The 25,198-nt window shown below is 48.5% G+C and overlaps 6 protein-coding genes across 6 annotated transcripts; 1 reads left to right on the top strand and 5 right to left on the bottom strand.

Moving 5' to 3' along the window:
* Positions 1-1,243: 1,243 nt before the first annotated feature.
* Positions 1,244-2,993, bottom strand: N7457_002607 (cytochrome P450; the record flags this gene model as incomplete). Its single annotated transcript, XM_057173653.1, has 5 exons — positions 1,244-1,668; positions 1,729-2,331; positions 2,388-2,456; positions 2,509-2,722; positions 2,778-2,993. The coding sequence occupies 5 exons, from the start codon at positions 2,991-2,993 to the stop codon at positions 1,244-1,246; spliced, it is 1,527 nt and encodes a 508-aa protein (XP_057033804.1).
* A 1,573-nt stretch (positions 2,994-4,566) lies between these two features.
* Positions 4,567-4,827, bottom strand: N7457_002606 (uncharacterized protein; the record flags this gene model as incomplete). The annotated part of the gene is made up of 2 exons (XM_057173652.1): positions 4,567-4,593; positions 4,666-4,827. The coding sequence occupies 2 exons, from the start codon at positions 4,825-4,827 to the stop codon at positions 4,567-4,569; spliced, it is 189 nt and encodes a 62-aa protein (XP_057033803.1).
* A 1,277-nt stretch (positions 4,828-6,104) lies between these two features.
* Positions 6,105-8,148, bottom strand: N7457_002605 (Dyp-type peroxidase; the record flags this gene model as incomplete). Its single annotated transcript, XM_057173651.1, has 8 exons — positions 6,105-6,397; positions 6,449-6,844; positions 6,938-7,053; positions 7,130-7,240; positions 7,307-7,405; positions 7,463-7,770; positions 7,822-8,044; positions 8,108-8,148. 8 exons carry the CDS (start codon positions 8,146-8,148, stop codon positions 6,105-6,107), a joined length of 1,587 nt encoding a protein of 528 aa, XP_057033802.1.
* A 1,125-nt stretch (positions 8,149-9,273) lies between these two features.
* N7457_002604 (uncharacterized protein) lies at positions 9,274-13,869 on the bottom strand (the record flags this gene model as incomplete). The annotated part of the gene is made up of 5 exons (XM_057173650.1): positions 9,274-10,039; positions 10,093-10,490; positions 10,566-11,213; positions 11,279-12,968; positions 13,043-13,869. 5 exons carry the CDS (start codon positions 13,867-13,869, stop codon positions 9,274-9,276), a joined length of 4,329 nt encoding a protein of 1,442 aa, XP_057033801.1.
* A 1,392-nt stretch (positions 13,870-15,261) lies between these two features.
* Positions 15,262-23,142, top strand: N7457_002603 (CAZyme family CE10; the record flags this gene model as incomplete). Its single annotated transcript, XM_057173649.1, has 5 exons — positions 15,262-15,837; positions 15,949-17,049; positions 17,128-18,315; positions 18,395-22,139; positions 22,214-23,142. The coding sequence occupies 5 exons, from the start codon at positions 15,262-15,264 to the stop codon at positions 23,140-23,142; spliced, it is 7,539 nt and encodes a 2,512-aa protein (XP_057033800.1).
* A 500-nt stretch (positions 23,143-23,642) lies between these two features.
* On the bottom strand, positions 23,643-24,922 carry N7457_002602 (uncharacterized protein; the record flags this gene model as incomplete). The annotated part of the gene is made up of 5 exons (XM_057173648.1): positions 23,643-23,944; positions 24,009-24,108; positions 24,183-24,328; positions 24,410-24,593; positions 24,653-24,922. 5 exons carry the CDS (start codon positions 24,920-24,922, stop codon positions 23,643-23,645), a joined length of 1,002 nt encoding a protein of 333 aa, XP_057033799.1.
* Positions 24,923-25,198: the final 276 nt, after the last annotated feature.

The raw sequence follows: 25,198 nt of genomic DNA, 5'->3' as shown, positions 1-25,198 counted from the left end.
TCGTCATGCATGCTCATATTGTTTCAGTATCCCAAGTATTATTTAGTCAGGAAGCACCTGGGACTTCCCAGATAATGAAAATTCATGACCTACCTCACCTACCTCACCTACCTCAGGGATGTCGGTTTCCAATATCACTTTGCTTCGTCTCAATGGCAGCCTTCCCCGGCGCTCTTTAGTGATCTGTCTTCCCTTGAATCATGTTTGAATTCATCCGGACCCTTCAAGCTTCTATCCTAACGCGAGGATCCCAAAAAGACAACTTTGCTGCACTTCTCGGGCACCCGGCCTCGGCCATGTCAACCCGCGCACTTGATTCACAACACTTATATCCTATTAATTTTATATGCGCAGGCTATCACCTACCTCCTTGTATTTCAGCTCATGACACGACGTTCTTGCCTCCACAATCCAACGTCCTAGAAAGAGCGTTCCACTGACGTGACTCCGCACAGATCAAGATGTAGAGCCGCTTGTGATGGAACATATGTATGGTATGGATCGACGTGATGAGAACAATATTTGCATTAACTTGATATAGCGCTTTTTACACACTTGTTCCTATTCTGAATAACATCCCAAACCCACCTTTGACGCGAACTGATGATGGTGCACCTTCAGTGTACAAATACACCCTGTAGAGCAGTCCTCGAGGTGTCCATGAACCTCCAGTGCACATTCGAGGACTGATCGTCCGAAATCTAAGGCCACAACCCAGCCGCGCAAACAAGACAAAAGAAAATATAAAGAAAAGCAGGTCGATCCTTGACGTGCCCGATCCCGCCATTCTTGCCCTGGTCTATCCTTTTACCTATGGGGTACCTGGATGTGGAAATGGTACTTGCCGCTTCAATCGCTCAAAATTGCTATGCTGGCATCAGACTCGCCGTTTAGAAGGGAAGGGTGAATTGAAGAGTATGGAACAACATACTGTTCTGCGTTTTACTCGACGCATCCCGAATACGAACGGGCCGTTCTTTTGTATAGCTGCGATTATTGTCTGAAAGGGTTCCAAACGCGGACGGAGACTGGGAAGCCTGGAAACGATCCCAATCAAGCAGGCCACCTGTGTTCAAGACCCGCGCTTATTGTTTACTGGGTCGATTTTATTCTTCATGCCTTCAGTCTTTCATCTATGCTTCTGTTAAATGAAAAAACCCAAATAAAGAAATAGGTCGTTGCGACAAGAACTTTGAAATTGCGAAGCAAATAATTCATTCCACACGATATCGCGGCGAAAGCCTTACAGGGTAATCTCCTCCGCTCTTCTTCTGATGGCGATCCTGGCAAACGGATCTGCTGCGAGTCTCATTCCGGACTTCAATACTTGTGGCTTACAACCCTCTGCCACCTTGAAGTCGTACTTCATAATGATATGGCACAGAGCAACCTTCAGCTCGGCCGCAGCAAAGAATCGACCTGGGCAAGCGTGCTTTCCAAAGCCGAATCCCATGTGCTCGGGGGATGGAGACACGAGCTGGGCGAAACTCTCTTGGTCTGAGCCTTGTTGGCGCATCTTTAGGAACCGATGGGGATCGAAGGTGTGGGGATCAGGGTAGACACTCTCATCCCACATCTTACTACAGGAAACAAGAATGATTTCACCCTTGGGAATAATGGTTCCATCAGAAAGCGTGACGTCCTCCTCGGCATAACGTGCCATTTTGGCTATCGGAAATTTTATTAGTTTGTGGATCTCTCGAAGTGGAAGTGGAAGAAGTTGCTTACCGATCGCCATAGGCTTGACACGCTGGGACTCCTTGACCACGCTGTCCATCAACTTGAGTTTGTACATGGTACTCTTATTCCAGCTCCCATCTTTGAATACAGAGATGATCTCTTCCCGAAGTTCTTGAACAAGTTCCTCTCGTCCGCAAAGGTCAAGGATGGTCTGAGTAAGCAGGTCCGTCGTGGTGTGGATAGCCGCAGTGGAAAGCGCCAATTGCATAGCCGCAGGTTCAAAAGAGCGGTCCTTAGTATTCTCTGCGAGCCATTGAATGGCGTCATGGTAACGTTCCTGGGGCTTTCCTTGCTTGATGGCGGCCTCCTGGGCCAACCGTCGCTCGTCAATGACTGGCTGAATAATATCCCGAGCTTCCTGGAGTTGCTTTCGGATCTTCTGGCACTTGGGTAGGAATCTAGCAGCAAAGGGACGCAGCATTTCGGGCCACAGGCGGAGCTCGGCAGCGGCCATCAGAGAGTCCACAGTGTAGTTGACGGTGAGTCGCAGCCAATCCGGGTTACGGCAAACCTTGTCGCCCAGGAAGACTCTGGAAGAGAGTTGGGCGACAATTCCCAAAGTCTTTGGTCGCAATGGGACATCATGCCATTCTGAAATGCGAAGTCAGTCGGGTATAACAAGGCATTATCTTCGCAGAACCACTTACCAGGGCTGTCAGTCCATTGTTCTTTCAGCAGGATAGTGGCCTCCTCTGACATGGGCTCGGTAATATTCACTAGTTACGTTAGTGGGTTTCTCTATCGGAATGAAGCCTTTAATTTTCATACAGAGGTTCTGAGTGAGTTTCGTTCGGACGGTATCCTGGATGATATCAGACGTCACGGTAACCTTTACGGCATCAAATCCCGCGATGTTGACATGATGTTCTTTGACCAAGGCAGCACTCAAGCTCAGATCACGATGGCTCCGAATATCATCAGCATAGTTGGGTGACAAGATAGTCCTAGTACCGTTTTCCGTCACGATTCGGAACGCTCCGGCCTATATCCCAGCGTTAGCACGTTAACAAGCTACTGATATTGCCTACTCAAAATACCTTTGCTAGACCAGAAGTGATCAAATTATGCGCATTCTTCAGATACCGTTGCCGGGCTTTAGCGATTCCAAATTCAAAAGGTCGCTTTCCATTTACAAGAGGTAGCTCGGACTTGCGAGCGGAAGTCAACAAGAAAAATAATCCCGACAGTACCACCAAGCCAATTAGGCTCACAGGCTCCAATTTAGCCAATAATGGCAACGTGTCAATCGCCATTGTGAGCACAGGTCAAAGGAAAAGGGGAACGGTTTCAGGAGAGAATAGGTCCAGCCATAAATTTAAATGGACGAGGGGACAGTTACTGATTCAAGATAACGCATGAGATTCCTAGCGCTGGTAGAAATGGTACTGATCACTGCCTATCTTATGTAAAGAACTAGGTTGAAGGGAGCGATGTTTGGCGCTACGCTGCGTCACGGCTATGGAACCCCAGCCTTCGATGTTCTCTGTAAGGGTGGACTGGAATACGTATTTCAAATGTCTGTTTGGTATGCTGGGCGGAGGAATATGTCCTCTGTACTCCGTACAGAGGACCCGCCTTGCCAATGTAGAACTCGATGATTACTACGGAGTACACCGTAGTGCTCTATCCTGATGTAAACTTTGAGGTTGTAATATTGGGCTTTTTACGGAGTACAGTCCAGGTGCATTAGTCCCGTAGAAGGGCAGGTGCATAATTTATTGAGCAGTGGCTGGCTGAGATCTACATATAGATTCCAGTCGGTCCCATTTGACTGGAACTGTGGACCCAAAGCTCACATTGCATAGGTATTTTAATATCTACTGCGCGCAGATCATATGTAAGAGAACAACTAACTGTTCTGAAGGATAAAGACATCAATCAATACACCAAGTCTCTCGGGCGCATTGTTATAACTCCCATGGATCGTGTCTTAGTTATTTCCGATTTGGACGAATCTTGAAGATCGATTTACTTGGCAGTGTCTCTCCTTGCATTGTCAATCCCAGATCAGTGTACAGGGTACTGAGTACTCCGTACTCCGTATAGTTGCAACTAAATGGGGGGCCCATTTGTATCAGCTATGTACCGCCTGAAGAGGGTTAGCTGCTCGGACTCGGATGCATGGATCCACCTGTCTTGCAACCTTCCAAGGTTGATCACACCGTCAATCTCAACGTCGATCAGTACCGAATACATGCACATCTATGTATGCCGATCCTGGCTTCACACTGTGTAATCCGTATACGGTGTAGATACGGATATTATCGAAAGACCAATCTGAATTAGTAACTATCTAACAACATTGGGTCAATCGGGACTTTGACCTGAGACACAACAGTACGGGCAGCGTTTTGCGCAGGATACGAATGCTTCCAATAGCTGTCAATCTAACAAGAAAGGATGGCACCAGCACCGATGGGGCTCTACCTGTTGCATTTGATACGTGTTTCCAAACCACAGTTTGATCCTATGTTAGGAGTATTTTGTATGGATCCAAATAATAATTTGAGGAAAATCGGTCTATTTAGCCATACAAGTTGAATCTAGCCAGGTATGGTGAGCTATCTCGACTATTGCATGATGCAAAGAGACTAGTCGGCTACAATGAACATTCTATCGTAACTATACATAGAGATGTGAGAGAAGGAGAATATCGAATTCTCTACTTATGAAGAACAGCTAAACTAACTAGAAAGCGTGGCAACAGCCTGGAAATTAGAGTGCCCGCCGCATGACCCCAATTCACAGCAAGTAAAGCAGAAGAGAAACCACCATATCTATCCATTCCTCCAATTTGTCATATGTTCATGTGCTCTGCTTGAGAAATCACTCGGCGCAGCAGGTCCAGCAGTCCTGTGATAATCAGCAAATGCATACTCCCGGGAGTATATACAGCCAGTGGAGCTACATATTAGGAAAACTAACCTGGCCGTCCGATGTGATTTGAGCAGACTTCCAGTTGTCAGGACAATCGACGGGCTCATCCCTGCAGAGACGGAGGCAGGTAGAGTCATCCGCATCTTGGGGAATGGCATGGACACCGATGGCCAGCGCAAGGGTAGCAATGAGTAGAGAGTAGAATTGCATTTTGAGGGATTGGTTCACGAAATTGTGTTGAGATACGAAGAATGTGGATGAAATTGCGCAATTAGAGCCAGGAGTGAATGGTGTATTCGAGTTTGAAGCTCGAAGGAACAGTCTTTATATCAAACCTCATGTCTCTATGCTGTTGGTGGCTGGTGAACCATGCAAGTTGCATGGGATTTGCGACTATCGAAGAATGTAAGTTCGGGAAAAAGAAAGTGATAGTCAGAACCTAGCAGCCCCGTTGTCGAAGTACATCGACAGTCCTGCATAACAGTAGAGGAGCTCTGCAGTCCGTACTCCGTATTCAAGAAAGATAGTCTGACGATCAACTCCTGGATAGCTCCATCATGTTGGATTGTTGACGACAACGTGGATCAGCACTGAGACTGACGGAGTATAAGTTATTGAGTCCCCAGCTCCACTCATGTCATGCAACATCGCGAAGCAAGGAGTCTCTGGTGCATTCCTCAGACATGTACGGGGTATACGAAGGACCGAGTGTTAGCGCTGGAATCCATCACATCGACCTTGACGGGACGTGCCGTGCCGTATTAAATACGGTGTACTGAAATAAAACACGTAACATAACAGCAAAACGAAAAAATGCTTCCCTTGTGTCACATGTATTACACGTATTGTCATCCCCAACCAAGGCTCCGTCCAAACCTTTTATTTCTTAGTTTCAAGGTTATTTTCTGTTCTTCACACATAAAGCTTGAATATTTAGGGTGAAACATTGTCGGATACTGGTATTTAGCATTCCAGGGTCGGTTAGGTTCAATACAGAGACAGGTCTATCAGAGTTGTACTCCGAAATTCCTTCAATAACAGAAAAGCTAGGCCAGGAAAGGATTTTCGCTGTACGAACAAAGCCATATAACAAGATAGAGCAAAGATAAGAGGGATCGATTCTTTGGACAAGCCGAGCAAATCATCAAAAACGTTATCGGCCTGACTTTTGAGGCATCAACTTTTGTTTATGAATAGAAACCACGAACGTCAAGGAGAATACTGATCTGAAAAGTGAACTGGTTCCATCTGGGAATACTTGGTAAAACAACGATTGATAAACTAGGCGAAAAATCGCAAATTGGGTTGGCATAGTACCGAACTTCAGCAGAGATACTAAGAATATCTGGGATTCGAGAAGGAATTCCTAATATAACGTAACTAATCATGAGGGAGCGGAACACCAGTCCAATTGTTTGTCGAGACGGTTAATGAGAGAAGAGCGCCGTTGAAATGGCTGTTGAGTGGGAAAGAACGTCGTCAAGTCCTCAAGCCTTGCACAGAGTATCCCGCATACCCGAGATTGAGGGAGTGAAGAAGTACTCGCCTCCGCGGGGGATGACCCAGCGTCCGATGGGGATGAAGTGATCGTTCTGCTTGGGGACAGGCTTCTCGACATCGGGCATATTGATAACTGGTGCGGGGTGATCGTAAAGAGTAGGCTCCTCTCTGTCACGATAATCAGGGGGAAGCTGGCCAATGATGGGATCGATTCCCTGGCCTTGCGCGCCTCCACACTCCTTGGTTCTATCCTCAGGGCCACCTTCGGTGTTTGCCCAGTCTGGGGAAGGTTGTCAGCAATGTTTCGTCCCATTATAGAGCACTAACTCACCTTTCTGGACAGTACGGAATCCATTGGTGATGCTACTCTGGTAGGAGACGAAGAGCAGTCCGCGGTCATGCTGTGAGACACCACCGCGCTTCTCATCGTTGTGGGTTAGAGGGCCGTATGGAATACCTCGACGGAGCATGAGGTGCTTTGGGTGGGGTGGGTGGTCATCGCGAGGTCCGCACTTGCGAATGTGCGAGGCATAAGGGCATCGAGTCTGATCCTCTGGCTTGTAACTGAAATCGTCGGTGTGATTTCGCTCTTCCCTCTTCTTGAACTCTTCCTTCTCGTCTTTGCCTTCCTTGGCCCACTTTTCCTTCAGCATCTGGTTGTTGATGAGTGGATCGTGGTGAAGCGACTCGTTGGGGTCTTTGTCTCCGTAGAGCTCAAGTGGAGCTCCTGCAAGTTCTGCTGTTAGCCCAGATTCCTTTGGGATATCATATATCCGTTGCCGGACTCGCGAGTACTTGCAAACTGCGATTTTCTACTTACCATCAGGCCAACGTCCCATGACACGGGATGAGAATAGGCGGAGCTCTGTCAGAGCCTGGGGTCCATTGTCTGCGTTTGCCTTCGTGCTCAATTTCTTAATATTGCCCGCGCACCATCTGACCCAAACTGTTAGCGTCTGACATGGCATGTCCCAAACGAGAGTGTACAGAAGTGATGGTGGGGGCGACTTACGTGACAAATTCCGGAACCTTTTGCTCATAAGTGCGGAAAACCATGAAGCTACCATCCTTGGCCCAGGCTGGGTGGCTATTGGTGTCTTGGTCGCCTCCAACAAGAATGACGCTGTGGAAAGCATAATCAGCACTTGCACCTGGCCTGACTTTTGATGTCATATTGGATGAAAATTACCCATTGGGGATTGGCTTCATGCCATTCTTCAGCGTCTTCTTCGAAAGGTCGTCGAGACCCATGACGACGGGCTGAGAGATACCATCCACCCATCCAAAGCTATGAGGCCCCGGGTTAGCAATATTTTCGCGAGATCATCTTGGCTCTTGCTCTCACTGTTCTCGGTCATCTTCAAGGACGAATCCACTCTGAGAAAAGGTTCTTTGCATGCTCTGACCACCTTTGCCAACCTGGAACATAGGATCGATCAATGTTTTGATCGTCTTCTCGATGGTCTGTTCGCTATCACCAGTGACTGTAAATACGCCATCAATTCCGCCGGTGCTGGGCTTGAACTGATAGAACCAATCATGTTGGTCGTCAAGTCCTTGGTGCAGCTTTGCATCTTCACCGGGCATTGGGTATGTAAGATCCTGGTACATGCCGTTGTTGAAGACCTCGTCAGTGAATCCCTCGGCTCCAAGCTATTTGCGGTTAACATTTATATGACCACAGCATGAGACTCGCTGAAATACCTTAGCTAGACCCTTGGCTGAGAAAGCAACGTTGATTGCCGAGAGCTTAACGAGCCCGTTGAGAGTACCAGCGGCCTTCTTGCGGTAGATATCCTCTCTCATCTTGAAGGCATCTTCAGCTGTAGTAAGTAAAGGGACCAGCCCCGACAAATGCTTTTTGAATTCAGCCGGCTTGGTGATCCGGAAGAAGACGAAGGTCTCATGCTTCTTAGGGAGACGAGGCCTGACATGTTGGGTGAGTTATATATCCCTGCCCTTGTATGGCGTAATAGATATATTGACTTACCAGATATCGCCTTGGATGTTCTTCTTGTTAGGTGTAGCCATTTTTACCGCGGTCCAATCTCTGGTTCTAAATGAAAGCTAAGGGAGAAGGGCTTCCTGCCGGGGACCTACAAAATACTTTATACACCATGGCGGGGTATCCGGGAATTAGGATGACTTCACCCGTCAAACCAGGTTAGATGCATAAACGCATATCATGTTCCCTTTGAAATTACGATGTCATTGCACGACATCTCCGAGTAAGTAGGAAGGACTGCCGAGAACGCACAACCGAATGGACATATCACATTTTCGACAGACGAATACCGTAGCGGGCGACACTGTGTCCCGAGAGAATGCAAAGCCCAGATCGCTTTTTCTGTACAGTTACATCGTCAGAAGAGAGCTCACCTATCAGTGTGACCGACTTTACGAATCGTCCCGGATGGAGGCGATCTATTCCGCTACAAGCGAGCCCGTGATCCAACGCACTTAAACAGCTGAAGAATCCATTTGTGTCCACGTAAGTAATATGCATGCAGCTGTCGCAAGATAAAGAAATCGCTCGTACCTAAGTAGCCCGCCACAGTGGGGTGGTCACGATTGCCCACATATATCGATGGCAGTCAATAGCCCCACCACACAGACTCGTATGCATGGACACATCACATCTGTATGTCGATTAGGGTTTTTATTCGACATGTTTAACCTGTTGTGGATGGATCGTCCTGGACTACTCCGTACCTAGGTAAGACTTGTCATCCAGTTGAGGCCCTCGTGATATAAATGAAGTGGGGGGAATTATACGGAGTACAGCCCACCCCGTATCAATTCATGGTTATTAGTAATTGGGTTGAAGGGGTCAAAAAAGAGCCAAGACCCTGTATTTCTTTGACGGAGATCTTCCTCTGAATGGTTAACAGACTCAGGATGCTTCCTCGCTGCTACTAGAGTAATTAAGTGAATCGCAAGGTAGAATGGTGAGGCTGCCCGGCGGGGGAGTCAGAAGTATTGGGGTGAGCAATTTAGCGATTAGAGAAAATGGTAGGTTGGGAGCAGAAATTAGGATGAATTAAAGTAACAAAATCAAGAGGAGAAAAGAAAGGAGAAATATGAGAAAATGACCGAAGGTTTGTTGAAAGTGAAATCCAAGTATCGACATTGCCGGTGTGTCTTGACTTCACAATGTCAGGTTCGAGATTTCCGAGCGCCATTCTTTCTTGCGTAAGGTAGGACTCGGAAAAGGTAGTAAAGCCCGATTGCGCCGATCATGTTGAAGATAATATACGCCCAGAAGATTCCAAAGTTTCTCCAACGATCGTCCCAGGAGATCTCTCGGGCCGCAAGATACTGATCTGCCGATCGAAGGGGGCAATACTGGCACTTTTCGGTAGAGAGCGGATTGTAAAGACTCCCGGGTGCCTCTCTGAGATATTCAAGCAAGTATTGACCGCAAGTCTGCCCCTCCGGAGGGTTAAGAATTCTCAGCTCCCGGTTGGAACAGTGGATTGGACGGCCATGCAATGCAGTCGAACTTATCCCGCTGACATAATAGGTCAAAGGGGAGACACGATGCATGAAGGTCCAGAAGTGTGGGAGTGCGCTCGGTGGCTGCATAATACCATTGAATAGCAGACATAGCAGAAAGGTAAATGTAGCCAGCATGCTACCCAAGGCCAAATTGGGAACTGCAGCTACCACTAGCTGTGCAAATGTGGATGCAAAAACGAAAAACTGTACGGTGAATAGAAGAACAAGTACCTGTCTTTGGGGAGATTGGTTGTTCCCAAATACCGAGAAATAAAACGATGCCCAGGCACATACCCCTAGCAAGGCTTGCCATGGGAGCTCAACAAGGATTTGGCATAAGATGAACACCTTCCAGGAATAGGTTTTAGCCGGCCTCTCGCGCAATTCGTATAATTCTCGGCGGGCGATAAACTTGGGCATGATTCTGTTCCTAGTTAGTACGGTATGTTGGTAACAATGGCGCTTGGCAAAACATACTGATTGACCAGTGTGGAGAAAATCGTACACAGAAGAAACAGGCTGAAGAGAACGTTCTGAAAGCCTTGGCTTGAGTTATCGGATTTCCAGAAGGAGAATCCAATAAACAAGCCACAGAAGACACCAGCACCAAATTTAGCCAAGATGTATTCCGGTTGGCGATAATATTGTTGGAAGTCGCGCTTCATGACCTCGCAAAACTGGGTCACAAATGGCATCGCAAATTCGTCGATCTGTGTGGGCTCACTCAGTGTTATATCGGAAGACAAGGCGATAAGAAGCTCTATCTCTTCAAGTACTTTCTGATATTGTGGACTCTTTCTCCAAGCGCCGACCCAGTCAATGGGGGCCTGACCTTCCGTGCCATTCCCAATCACGTCGAGCATATATTCAGCAGGCTTTATAAGCAGATATTAGCAAATATTGACAATCATACCTGGCGAGGGGGTTGAGATAGCATTGGCAAAACTCACGTTCTCAGTTGGTCCACAGGGACGGGCTCCATTTGCTTCCAGGTATTCCAAAAGTATCCGAGCTTGATTACCAAGGTCTCCAAAATAGACTGTCTTTCCACCCTTGGCGAGGAACAGTAGACGATCGAATTGTTCAAACAAAATGGCACTTGGTTGATGGATTGTGGCAAGTACGGGCTGACCATGGTCCGCAAGCTTCCTCATGAATGTACAAATGGCCCATGAACTTCGAGAATCCAAGCCACTTGTGGGTTCATCAAGGAATATCAAAATTTGAGGCTTGGCGGCCAGCTCAACTCCAATACTGAGAAGTTTCCTTTGTTCCATATTTAGCCCATCGCCTGGATTTCCAACAACTGCTTCTGCAAATTCGTCCATCCCAAGCAATTGGATCACATCCTCAACGGATGTGTACTTTTCTTCCATTGAGACAGAGCGAGGTTGACGGAGTGTTGCACTAAAGCGGAGAGCCTCGCGGACGGTGCAAGTTTCCACGTGAAGATCTTGCTGCTGGACATAGCCTGTCTCTCGGGCAAAGCTAGCGTCGGGCTCATGGCCGTTGACCAGCATATCTCCTGTGACAACTCCAATGCTCATACGTTGGGCGAGCACATTCATGAGGGTAGTCTTTCCAGCACCCGAAACTCCCTGTATTGACATCATATTTGTGAGCTCCGAATTGCGCACGCGAAGGCAACTGAAAGGTTACATACCATAAGTGCAGTGAGTGATCCAGGTTTGACCCAACCGCTGACATCATCCAGAAGTCGCTGTTCACCACCTTTGATTGGAATATCGTAGCTAAGTCCTTTCCAAAGAAGGGTATCCTTCTTGCCTCCTACCAACGGTCGGTCCTCTGTCGTGCGTGACTTCAACTCCAGCGAAAGTGGTTGTTGTGTGCCTGTCTCCAGGTCACATCCCTTCGTGATCTCAGGTACTCGACCACTGCGAAAAGTCAAGACCTCATGGGCAGGTATGGTACCAGGAATCAGCTCTGTAAGCGAAAAGTAGAGAATATGGAAGAAAATCAGAAATCCCAGGAGAATGCCGTAGTTTCTCCAGATATGGTTGTAGGAGTAATCATAACTCCCTGCGATATACGCATCCCCAGATACAAAACGCTCTCCTGGAACAGACCCCACGTAAGCACACGTAAATGCTAGCCCTTGATGGAAAGCCGAGGCTGGGATATATTCCATGCATTGAAAACGTCGGCCGTGAAATTCATTGGCCACAATACCCTCAAAGGCGTAAAATATTGGGTTGGCCCATCGGATCCAGCCGAACCACGGCCGCATATTGAACTGAGGGACCGTGAATCCCGTGTATACTGCGACGCAGATAATTGTGATTCCGGCCAGAGCCATCGCTTGTCCGATGGTTTTAGTAACAGTAGCCAACGTACGAAACATTGTGGCCATAGTCATCACTGCCGTGAGTTGGAAGAGAATATATATGAAGAACTGAGCAGGCTCTCGACGCAGATTTGCGAAAAAGTACACAACAATCGCTGATAGAACACATCGCAGAAACTTGACAGGGAAATCCACGACGACTGCAGCGATTGCCTCTGTAGAAGGGTGAACAAAGGCGTAGGCGGCTTGTTTCTCCACGATTGGTCGTTGGCTGTATAGAGTATTAATCTCAAGCAAAGAGATCAAGGCGTTGGTCAAAACAGCTAGAAAGAGGACCGACGCTCTTTGATTTAACCCCTCTGTATTATTTGGAATATTGCAAAATAAGGACCCAATGATAAGGGAGACCACCATCTGAGCAACCGCCGTAGCTACCAGGGCAGGTATATCATTGCGAGTCCGCTGCCATGCCCTCGCCATACATAATCGGATTTGCATAGGCATAGAGAGAAGAAATGCACTCGATGGCCGAACATAGGTTGCTTGTTCAAGACGCTTGGTTTGCTTCAGTTGAGCCTCTGCTGATCCATCCAGAGGGTTGTTTTCCTTGTACTCTGTCATCGAAATTTGTAGTTTTGCGTACTCCGGGCTTTGCTTCCAGTGTGTCTCAAACTCCTGTGGTGTACGGGGGACGGTGTGTTCCATATCGGGTCGGCATTCTCTTTCCCCGGGGTTGGTGACGGCAGTGAGATAATCCGCGCTCGATTGTTGGAGTGGTCGTTTCCATCCCATCTTCTCAAAGTACATGACAGCGCCCTCGCGGCTGCCAAAGTATATCTGTCGGCCCTCATAGAGGAGGATTACTTTGTCAAAGGTGTCATATAGCGCCTCCGGCGCTTGATATGCGGCGACTGCATGACAGGATCCTGCAAGTTTGGCGGAGGTTCGGAGAGCGCGAACAAAGTCGACTGCAGTGGCTGCATCAAGACCACACGTGCTATTATCCCATGCCCCAACTGAGGCCCGTGATAATACCATTTCGGCGATGCTGTTCAAACCAATTGTTGTGTTAGTCTCACCGCACTGCTTTGTCGTGTTCAAGGTTTTAGTAAATGATCTTACCTCACTCGCTTTCTCTCTCCTCCACTAACACCTGGGATGTAGCTATTTCCTACATTCGTATTGTATGTGTGAGAAAGGCTAAAGGTGTCCATGACCCCTCTCACGGCAGACTCGACATACTGATTGCGACTGATACTGCCCAATCGATTGCGTGGTGCTCGTGCATGTGCCGCAAACTCGAGTGTTTGACCCACTGTCAAGTTTGGGAAGTGATGATCGGCCTCTGCACTGTACACTATCTCGCCACGGTAATGTTTGATCATGGTTGCAAATGGTATACCCTTGTACTGAATCTCACTGCCAGGATCTAGAATTAGGCCATCGAGATAACCACACAGCACTTTCAACAATGTCGAACACCCGCTTCCTGGACGGCCCAGCACCAGTAGCAACTCACCGCTGCGTACGATCCCATCGAAGCCGTGTAATATAGTTCGTCGATCGCGCTGTTTCCTTTCACCGCAAATGCTTACGAAGCGTTTCACGGGGTACACCAGGGGGGAAAGAGCCGCTGAAAGCACCGTCTGCTGAATCTGAACCGCAGATCCTGTCCCACTGACTGATAAATTTTTGAACAACACATCTCGATTGCGTGTTTCAGACGTGCTCAGGTCGGTGGGGCTTATCGCCTTCTCGGTCCAGGTCTGGGGGTGGACTTTAGTGGTTGCGCGATGCAGACCTCCCTTATCGGATGGCAGAATGCAGAGACCTTCATTGTCCGATGACGCTCCTTTCGGAGATTCAGAGGAATTTCCCGGGTTGAGCAATGAAGGTTCGACTTTTCCTGTTTCGTTGCCCATTACCGGTTCACCTTCGTTGGGAACCATGCGGAATACGCTGAAGAGCAGTAGAATACAGAGGAATCGCTCAAATAGTTTTCTGCGTGGGCACAGAAGTCCTGCCGACGACTTATACTTACAATTGTATTGGGAAAATTAACCTATGTTTGATGGTCATTGCCGCTTATAATTTCAGATACCTTGCATCTAAACTCGAGACGCGTGTGTAGGCATGATACCTACGGAGGACTCCCGGTCCGTACATCGTACTTGAATTACAAAAACGCGAATATCTTGCAGGAAATTATTGATATGTGTACTCCGCAAATTTCAAAGTTTCAAGGAGATACCGGAGCAATACCATTCCTCATCTAGACATACTACCTTTTCTCTGCGCCACGGGGGTGTCATCACTACCTAAATTCCTGATCGCGTTATGTGAGATCGCTGTGGGTTTCCACGTCCCGGGGCAACAACTATTCGATAGCCGCAGATGAGGAATGAGGCAACGAGTTGCCCGAGCCACTTTCTTTTAGACTATATCCTAGTCGTGGAAAAAAACCCACTAAAGCAAGGGCCCTCCCGCCCCTTACGGAATGTCCCGTCTGTGGAGCTGGCGATCATATTACCACATATAATTTTCTCACCAAAAACAAAGAAAAGGTAAAACACAACTAATCATAGCACACGCCATAATTGTTTCACATTCCAGAGGTATCGACACGAAAACAGTGAATAATGCTGAGTTTGGTATTGAAATGTTGCAGCCAAAAAAGGAAATAGAAACGAGAAAATAACCTTCTGCACCAAAAAGAAAAGCAAACCTCTCAAAATTGGGTCAATAGAGTCAATCGTGCAGTTGAGAAGGCTATTTGATCGGACATCCCGATCGGACATGTCCCATACATTCAGCTATGCAACAAAGAGAAAACGAAAATGGGACAAAAATAGAGATGTATTTTGGGAGTCTGGATGCGCGATCGACTGAGGTTCCAGTACATGATCAATGTAGTCTTCATCAGCCAGCCATGCAAATCCACCGAGATGTATTCAAACGAGAAAAGCGTCGGATGATCTTCGTTTGATAAGGCGTTGATCGACTGAAGATCCCATAAGTGGGAATTGCAGGCTATAGTTACAGGGTGTGCAGAGTCGTTCATCACTGCGTTTTGGATTCAACCGGCAAGGGAGGCAATGCCATACCAGTTTATCTATCATCTGTCTGAGCAGTGTGCATGCTTTAGAACCGGAGCTATATCCCACGCTAGATCGTGGTATTACGAATCCTAAACCTTGGTTATAATCTTGGTATCGCCTTCCACCAGATTCCTTCAGTGCATAGTTCTGTTCAACATCAGGATAACCTCGCCCTTGGTTCTTTTTAATTTTCTTTATCTCTTTTCCTTTACTTCCGTTAAATATATCATGATAGAACCAAGGATGGCCTCGGGACGGCCCGTTTGTGTTCTCTTCGGCCCCCAGAGTTCCGAGATTGACGAAACCTTATGCTATATTCGCCGCAGTATTGAAGAAATCCCATCGTTGGGCTTTCTTGAAAACGTGTTGAGACAACTTCCAGGATTATGGCCCGTCATTACAAACGCTTGGCCGCCATTGTCTCAAGTTCCGGAAGCAGGCCAGCTGTCAGTACTGGCAGACGGAGTTCAAGAGTCATTCGCAGCCGAAAATGCAACCAATGTTCTTTTGACACCTTTGACCGTTGTACGACAAATAATCGATGCGTGGAAATTCAAAGAAAAAGCACAGCATGGATATAAAATTGTTGATGCGCAGGGTTTTTGTGTCGGATTCTTGGCAGCGACAGTAGTCGCTTGCTCTGATGGCCTGACGGACTTTGAAGAGATCGCATCTGCCATGATCCGACTGGCTCTTTGCATCGGAGCAGCAGTTGATTTGGATAGCGTTTTGCATGGTGAAACCAGATCAGCCGCCGTGCGATGGAAGTCAGCTTCTGAAAATGAACAACTCAACCAAGTGCTGGCTAGCTCTTCAACGGTGCGTCATAGATATACCAAGATAAACCGACATTACACTCTTATTCAAGCTTCATATATCAATTTTCAGCCGTTTACGATCTGGACATGATGCTGACAACACCATTTATAGGGCTACATCTCTTGTGTGACGGACACAACGTCGGCCACAATCACCGTCGCTGATGACGAAGTGGATGATGTGATCAAACGATTAGAATACCACGGATTGTCCGTGAAGAGGATTGAGCTAAGAGGCCGATTCCATCATATTGCGCACCTCACGGCGGTTGAGCAAATTCTGACGCTTTGCGAAACCGACGAGAGGTTCCGGGTCAGCAAGGTTGGCCCCTGTGTTTTGCCGCTGAGGTCCAATGTCGATGGCCATGCGATTGTGAAGGGTTCTCCCGTCCACAAAGTTGCCTTGGAATCGATCCTTGTAAAGCCATCACAATGGGAACTAACAGTTTCCTCGGCCTTCGAGAAATTGAGGGAGGAAACAGATGAAGATCTGGGATTCGCCGCGATTGGAACTGGCCAATTTGTTCCCCGTTTGGTCCGGACCCGCATCCTCGATCACATGAACTATCGGTGGCCAGACAAGGAACATGGACAACTACCAAATGGTATCCACAAACCCTTCAGCAGCACTCGAACTGCGCGTGCAAACAGCAGTGATGCGATCCCCGCTTCCAATATTGTAACCCCAATCGCCATCACGGGAATGGGATGTCGATATGCCCAAGCGGATTCCCCCGAAATGCTATGGCAGATGCTGAAATTGGGTCGTTGTGGTGTCAGCCCGCTTCCTAATGATCGATTCAAAATGGACAAGCTTCTGCGTGAGCCTAAGGGTCCATTCTTTGGGAATTATCTCGCCAACCCAGATCTTTTCGATCATCGATTCTTTGGGATCTCGGCTCGTGAAGCAGAGGCAATGGACCCACAACAACGATTGCTTCTCCATGTAGCGTATGAGGCCATGGAGTCAGCTGGGTACTGTGGTCTACGCAAGTCCAACGTGCCAAGCGATGTCGGCTGTTACGTCGGTGTCGGCTCAGATGACTACACTGACAATGTAGGATCGAGCAACGCCAACGCCTTCTCGGCCACAGGAACTCTACAGGCGTTCTGCACTGGTCGTTTGAGTCACCATTTTGGCTGGAGTGGACCGTCAGTGGTAGTTGATACCGCCTGCTCTTCCGCTGCGGTAGCGATACATCTCGCATGCAAGGTAATATTCCATCATGGTATCACAAAATCCTGAAATATAGTGTGACTAACTTCATAACCAACTTGCCACAACGTACAGGCTTTACAGACCAAAGATTGCGCCATTGCCGTGGCGGGTGGCGTGAATGTTATGACTAGCCCTAGAGTGACACAGAACCTGGCGGCGGCGTCATTCCTCTCTCCTACCGGGGCTTCGCGGGCATTCGATGCTGATGCCAATGGTTATTGCCGTGGAGAGGGTGCTGGCTTGGTGGTTCTAAGACCATTGGCCGATGCAATCCGCCATGGGGATCCCATTCTCGCCGTTATTGGCGGATCTGCAGTCAATCAGGGATCTAATTGTTCTCCTATCACTGTTCCCGACTCCGAATCTCAGAGATCCCTCTATCGCAAGGCGATGGCAGCATCCGGTGTTCTTCCAACAGAAGTATCTTACGTCGAGGCACATGGCACAGGTTTGTTCTCCCTCCAACTATCCCCACAAGGATACTACTCACGCAGATATTCAACGCTAGGAACACAAGTTGGTGATCCAATTGAGTTTGACAGTATCCGCAAAACATTCCAAGACCCTGGACGCAAGGAGGTCCTTCATGTTGGATCTATTAAAGACAATATTGGGCACACTGAAACCGCCTCTGGAGTGGCCGGCTTGCTCAAAACTGTGTTGATGATGCAGAAAAACCAGATACCGAAGCAGGCCAATTTCTCCCGGCTCAATCCGAAGATTCCTGCCCTAGACAACTCGATAGCGATTCCAACCCAGTCTATTACCTGGCCCTCAGCCGCCGCTCCATCGTCTAATGCGGTCGCTCTGGTGACAAATTACGGCGCTGCTGGAAGCAACGCAGCTCTCGTTGTGAAGCAGCATAAAGAATCTTCGGCACTCTCGGACCTAGCCACTCTTCCTCCTAGTGAGGTACCTGTCATACTTGCAGCAAACTCGACTGAATCTCTCGCATCATATTGTCGCATTCTGCTTTCGCACTTCCGGAATCAACAATTAGATTCATGTGAGGATATAGCCTTCAATTTGGCGGTCAAACAGAACAGAAGCATGGATTACTTGTCGGCGTTCACCATTCCTTCTAATCAACCCGATGCGCTATTTTCAAAGTTGGAGTCACTTGCGGCTGAAGCCTCTATCCTGAAGAAACAATATCCTCGTTCCCTGCCTGTCATCCTATGCTTTGGCGGCCAAAGTGGAAACGAGGCAAATATCTCGGAAGACCTGTTCGACCGGTCTGAATTGCTCCAACGCTATCTGGTAAGCCTTGTGAATATTCTGCTCTTGTGTTTGCTCATTCTGTCATAAACTCTGACTGACTCCCAATTTTCACTCATAGATGGATTGCGAGACGGTTTGCCAGAGCCTAGAGCTTCCGAGCCTCTTTCCCACTATCTTCCAAAGCGGGCCTATCGAGGACACCGTCACCCTTCACTGCATTCTGTTTGCCATCCAATATGCGTCAGCAATGTCATGGCTGGATTCCGGACTCAAAGTAGACCGGATCATAGGTCACAGCTTTGGTCAACTTACAGGCCTTTGCGTCGGTGGGGGCCTGAATCTTGTTGATGCGCTTCGTCTCGTCTCAGCACGCGCCACAATGATCGAAAGCCTCTGGGGATCTGAGCGTGGTGTCATGCTATCCGTTGAAGGTACAGAGGTGGAGGTTCAAAGCTTGCTAGCTTACGCGGCAGAGCATACAGCAGATGTGGCTGTGGACGTAGCCTGTGTTAATGGCCCACGAAACATCATTTTGGCGGGAGATGTGCGATCAATCGAGATGATTGAGAATCTGTCAGCAAATACTCCTTCAGTTGGTCTTCGCACAAAGCGGCTGAAGAATACGCATGCCTTCCACTCCCGCCTAGTTGATAATATTGTTCCTGCCTTGACCGAGGTCTCACAAAAGCTTCAGTATAATCCACTCGCTATTCCTCTGGAGCCTTGTTCTCAATGGGATGACTGGTCTTCCGTCACAGCTACCAAGATCGTGGAACACAGCCGCGGATGTGTCGACTTCCAGGCAGCCGTTGAGCGCGTGGTGCAGAAGCTCGGTGGCCCTGCTGTCTGGCTAGAGGCGGGCTCAGCATCTCCCATCATACCGTTAGTACGAAGGGTCGTCGATGCTACCTCATCTTCGCCAAAGGAGAACTTCTATCAAGCCCTCGATCTTGGAGGCGCACATGCCCAGAAAAATCTGTCACAGGCCACCTGCAACCTCTGGTCTCGAGGTGTGAAAGTCCAGTTCTGGCCATTCCACAATGCTCAGGCCAGGGGATACAACTGGATCAATCTCCCACCTTACCAATTTGCTGGCACCCGCCACTGGATTGAATATGATCCCTATGCATTTGCCCCAGTTCAGGACAACACACCCAATTTGGCCCCTACAAATAGCAGTAGAGAGTTCGTCCAGCTGCTCTCCAGACAGCCGACTGAGTGCCTTTTCGCCATAAACACGTCAGACTCACTTTACCAGGAGTGTACGCGAGGCCACGCTGTACTTGACCAAAACCTTTGCCCTGCATCCCTTTATTTCGAGATGATTGTCCGGGCGGCAACGCTGGTGCGCCCAGAAAACGATACATCGCCTGCCATGCCTCACCTGCAAAATCTAGCCATTTCTGCGCCTCTCGTGCTTAACCCGAGTGGCAATGTCATGTTGAGTCTTACTCGTCCACGCGCAGCTGACTCTCTGTGGTCATTTATCCTTTTCACTCGCGAGCCCAACAAGGATGCAGTGACCACCCACGCAACTGGAGACATCGGCTTGCATCCATTTACCCAGAGTTCACCTCTCTTCGCCCGCCTCAAGTCAATGAACCGACTCATCGATCCCTCCATAGTAGACTCCATCGCCGACTCCCGTGAATCCAGCGGGCTAAAAGGGTTCGCTGTCTATCAAGCCTTCCGCCGAGTGGTCAACTACGCCGACTACTATCGTGGTGTTCAAAGGGTCTTTGCGACCGAGCATGAATCTGCAGGCATTGTGAATCTTCCCTCATCCCGGACCAAGGACAGTGCTTGTGACCCGATGCTCGTCGACAACTTCATTCAGGTCGCTGGAATCCACGTCAACTGTCTCTTGGAAACAAAAGAAGACGAGGTCTTTGTTTGCACCGGCGTGGGTGAGATTCTGATTGGGGAGGCTTTCATGAACCGTGATCGGGATTCATCATACTCTTGGGGTGTTTACTCCAATGTGGACAGATCAGTTACAAACAAAATCACTTGCGACACATTTGTTCTGGACCGAGCGACGGGCAAGCTTGCTGTCACTATTCTTTCTGCAGAATTTACCAGTGTCTCGATTGCTGGACTTGCACGCGTGTTAAAGAAGCTCAACAGTCAACCCTCCGAATTGAAAGCTCCCGTCATAACGAAGTCTCACTACGCGGACGCTCGGGCTGTCATCAACCCTGCTGTGCAGACAATTCCGCTCAGAGCTTCTCCGCCCCTCCAGGCTACCTCTGGCAGTGGAGAGTTTTCCCTCGTCCGAGGCTTGCTATGTGAACTACTAGGCATGGCCTCCGACGAGCTACTACCATCTTCTAATCTCGAAGAAATTGGCGTTGATTCTTTGATGCGGACTGAAGTCTTGGTGGAAATCAAGAAGAGATTCGATGTGAGCATTGCCACCTCCTCGTTGGTTGAAATGCCAGATATTCAAACCCTGGTGCAATCTATTTTCCCCAACATCACAACCGCTCCTCGGACAAATGAGGTTGCTCCAACTTTGCAAATTGATACCACATATGCATCTTCCTCAGAAAGCAATGATAATGCTGAAAGTACCCCGATTTCCGATGAAGGGGTGAATGGCCTTATCGACATTGCTCCTGCATTTTTCATTGAGATTCAACGAAGTACCTCCCAAAGTCAAGCCACTCAGTGGGATGGTTTCTGTGAATTGGTGTATCCAAAGCAGATGGCCCTAGTTACCGCTTACGTGATTGAGGCGTTCAAGTCTCTCGGCATCTCCCTCGAAGACCTCGACCTTGAAGATATCATCCCACAACTTCCTGTTCTCCCACAACATACGCAGGTCTGCAGGCAGCTTTATGCCATCTTGGAATTCTCGGGTCTCATCCAGGCCAACAACGGGGGCTTTGTCCGCACCCAAATTCCTATTCCAACCCTTACATCCAATGAATTGCACCAAGAAATCCTTGACCTCTATCCCCAGCACGCATCTGAACATAGCCTTCTCAGAACCACAGGCTCATGTCTTGGGGATTGCTTAAGTGGAGCCGCTGACCCTCTATCGTTGCTTTTCCAAGATGCAGAAGCCCGCCGGCTGATGGAGGACGTTTATACAAATGCACCAATGTTCAAAGCTGCGACCAATCACCTGGCACAATATCTGGTTGGTGTTCTTGGGCGCCTAGATACCACGAGAGAAATCAAGATTCTTGAGATCGGTGGTGGCACTGGTGGTACGACCAAAGCTCTGTTGAGTCAACTCACCGCAGTGCCCGGTCTTCGCTTCCAGTATACGTTCACGGATCTGTCTTCGGGACTTCTGACTCTCGCGCGCAAGAAGTTCAAGCATTACAGTTTCATGAAATACCAAGTCCTAAATGTGGAACAAACACCTTCCTCAGAGATGCTCGGTCAATATGATATCATCCTCTCCAGCAACTGCGTACATGCCACCCGCAACCTTGTTCAGTCTTGTTCGAATATCAACAAACTTCTACGACGTGATGGAATCCTGTGCCTGATTGAACTGACCCGCAACCTATTCTGGTTTGATCTTGTCTTCGGTCTCCTCGAGGGTTGGTGGCTGTTCGAGGACGGTCGCCAACATGCCCTTGCGAGTGAGCACGTTTGGAAGCAGACCCTTTCCCAGTCTGGCTTCAAATGGGTTGACTGGACACAAAATGACTCCGAGGAATCCAATGTCCTTCGAGTGATCACTGCCTCGCCGACATCGGCCATCATTCTACCTCCTTCTCCCGGAAGCCCCTTGCCCCTCATCCGTGATGAGACGGTGGTCTACGGCAACAACGGTGGTGTAGAATTATCTGCAGACATCTACTATCCCCAGGATCTTCAGCCTATTGGAAAGCCTCGTCCAATTGGTACGTAGACAACCTTCCCTCCCGGCCCTCCTCTCTCAAACCATGGCAATCCATTTCTTACACTCGCCACACAGCTCTCCTTATTCACGGCGGAGGTCACATCATGCTCTCGCGTCGTGACATTCGTCAAAAGCAAGTCAAGACTCTTCTCGATGCGGGATTTTTGCCGGTCAGTGTTGACTACCGACTCTGTCCGGAAGTCTCTCTGACTGAAGGGCCTATGCATGACGTATGCGATGCCCTGCGATGGGCTCAAAACGTCCTTCCCGCCATCCCCCTCGGTCGTCCTGATATCCAGCCAGATGGAGACCAAGTGGTTGCTGTGGGCTGGTCGACCGGTGCCCATCTGGCAATGACATTGGCATGGACCGCTCAGCAAAATGGAGTCGTCCCACCCGACGCTATTCTCGCATTTTATGGCCCTACCGACTACGAGGATCCATTCTGGTCTCAACCCAACTTCCCATACGGAAAGGACGCTGCCTCGCCAGAAATAAGCTACGACCTGTGGGAAGGCATGCAGGAGACACCCATCACATCCTACAATCCGCCACCCACCCAAAAGGCCCTCGGCGGCTGGATGTCTCCGGCGGATCCTCGAAGCCGGATGGCATTGCACATGAACTGGAAGGGACAGAGTCTGCCTATGCTGTTGCACGGAGGCCGCTTCTGGTCCGACCGCAAAAATGACGCCAATCCAGAGGAATTGCCAACTCCAACACTGGAAGAGATCCAAGCAGTCAGTCCTCTGGCGCAGATCCGCAACGGTCATTATCAGACACCTACTTTCATTATCCACGGAAGTTTGGATGACCTCATTCCATTGGAGCAGGTGCAACGAACCTCCGACGAGCTGGCCGTGAAGGGAGTCGAGGTTGAACTTCGAGTTGTTGATAAGGCAGTTCACCTGTTTGATATTTATAATGGCTTCGAAAAGGATGAAGCGGCTGCACGGGCTGTGGAAGATGGTTATGCGTTTTTACGCCATCATGTTAGATACTAGTTGATCGGGATGTCGGATCTTGTCTGACTACTTTCTGCTGATGTTAATGTCTTTGATAACTCCACCCTTTCGGAACCTTTAGCAGTATTTGTATGGTCTTTCTCAATCAAGCAATCTAACGTAATCTCTTTCTCCCGGGTAATACATTATTCTGCTTGTATATCTAATCTAATGGACTATATCGAGGTCGACAGATCTTTCCCTGGTCGTTTAACATTCAGCAGGTCAGGTCTCTGATACATGATATATATCCCGGGATACTAGTCATTGATTATCAGTGATTATTTATGAACCCTTCAATGAATTGATTCAATGTTTAAGGCAAATTTGAACCCATCTTAAAAAGTCCACGGGGATTCTGCAACCCAAAAAAACCAAGCCCCGTGTACCATAACAACATATATTGAACATCCAAACGGACAAGCAATATTATATCCCCAACAGTGCCTTCCAAAGCCACACCCCGTGCATCTAAGTAGGCAATGAAGCGATCCCAGGGTTTACTCTTGTGAAATTCCACCCTCCAAGCTGGCTCTGAGGGTTACCCAGCCATTCTGTCCGAAACACTCTCGCAGCAGTTGCTCGGCTCTCGCTGCCGGAACGACCTCTCCTAGAGTCGGTTCCTCCTGTAAAGGCGGGCCCGGAATACGAGTATTACTGGGCTGAATTATTTTGAGAATCTCAAGAACGTCACCCCAAGTGATTGGCGTAGCAGCAGCAAAGAGTCTCTCTGAGCGCACGCTTGGACTAAACAGAGCTATCGCGTGTAAACGCGCTGTGTCTGCCACATCCACAAACCAGGCTAGAAAAATTCCTTGATCAGCACTGGCTTCAAAAGTCATGTTTATATGACAAAGGGTACTCACGAAGTGGTAGAAATTTGAACGGCGTAGTATCCCCTTTGAGGAATCCGGAGACATATGCCATAGTTGAACCGCCGATATTGGGATGAAGAATTTTGCCCAACTTGGAGGATTGTCTTTGTTAGCTTTGCTCATATGTATATAGTTTCATGTTTTCTATCGTTGATTGTCACTCACAGTCAGCCAAGGAAGCACGGAGTTGAGCTCAAATTGTGGGTTATTTTTTTCAACCCATTTCCATGCTTGTCTCTCGCCTTCGATCTTACATGCCCGATATATGGGTACAGTAGCGCCTGGTTCTTCCAGGCTTCTGTCCCATGAGTCTGGGTGGATGTCAGTGTGAGGTAAGTTTCTTTTCATAAGAGTATGTGGGCAGCTATGGATACGTCAAGAGTTCCACTTACCAGTATCTAATTTGAAGCCTTTCCCTGTTGGGTAGCCAGCTGCCACGATAGAGGACGTGAGAACAACTCGCTTGATTGTATGCTCTGCAGCCGCCGCTCTGAGCAGGTTGACGACACCATTTACAGTGTAGGCAGTTGCACTTTCCACCGTTTCTGCAGCCGTGCTAGAGGGTAAACCTTGGGCCTAGTTCAGACGTAAATTGAATATTTTGCCTAAATGGGCTGGTTTAAAAGGTCACCTACAACGTGGATAACTCCCGACACACCCTTTACACTCTCTCCAAACGCATCAGGTTGCTGGAAGTCTGGAACTAGAGAGAGTTCGAAGCGTCCTGGACCACATTCCTTCTCAAAATACTCGGATAGCCATGGCATAGGCGTTCGCACCGTCCCACGGACTAGATAACCGATATCTAATAGCACCTTGACAATATGAGAGGCGATGTAGCCATTTGCTCCGGTAACGAGAACTTTAGAGCCTGGGGGAACGACATAATTCTGATTCTGAGTCATCCTGGTGGTGAAGGTCTCTTTCGCGGGGATTTTCTTTTTCAGATACCACAATTCTCTTTGATACCATGAGTGTATTCCACAGGTTATTCTGAATTAGTCCTTGACTGGGTCTCCAAGGGAAACAGCGGTGTGATGGGATGCCAACGACGATGAAAGTCTCGAGGAATCTAAAGTGGTAATTATGGCCCGATGTATTGCTGCGGGCGCAGGCTTGGAAATATGATCCATCAACCGGAGATTTTCTTTTTCTGTCGCTCCACAGTCGTGCGAAAACGT

Source organism: Penicillium paradoxum, assembly GCF_028828445.1.
Source record: "Penicillium paradoxum strain IBT 22861 chromosome Unknown utg000003l_segment0_segment0, whole genome shotgun sequence".
Lineage (NCBI taxonomy): Eukaryota > Fungi > Ascomycota > Eurotiomycetes > Eurotiales > Aspergillaceae > Penicillium > Penicillium paradoxum.
This window is presented reverse-complemented; position numbering and strand designations above follow the sequence as displayed.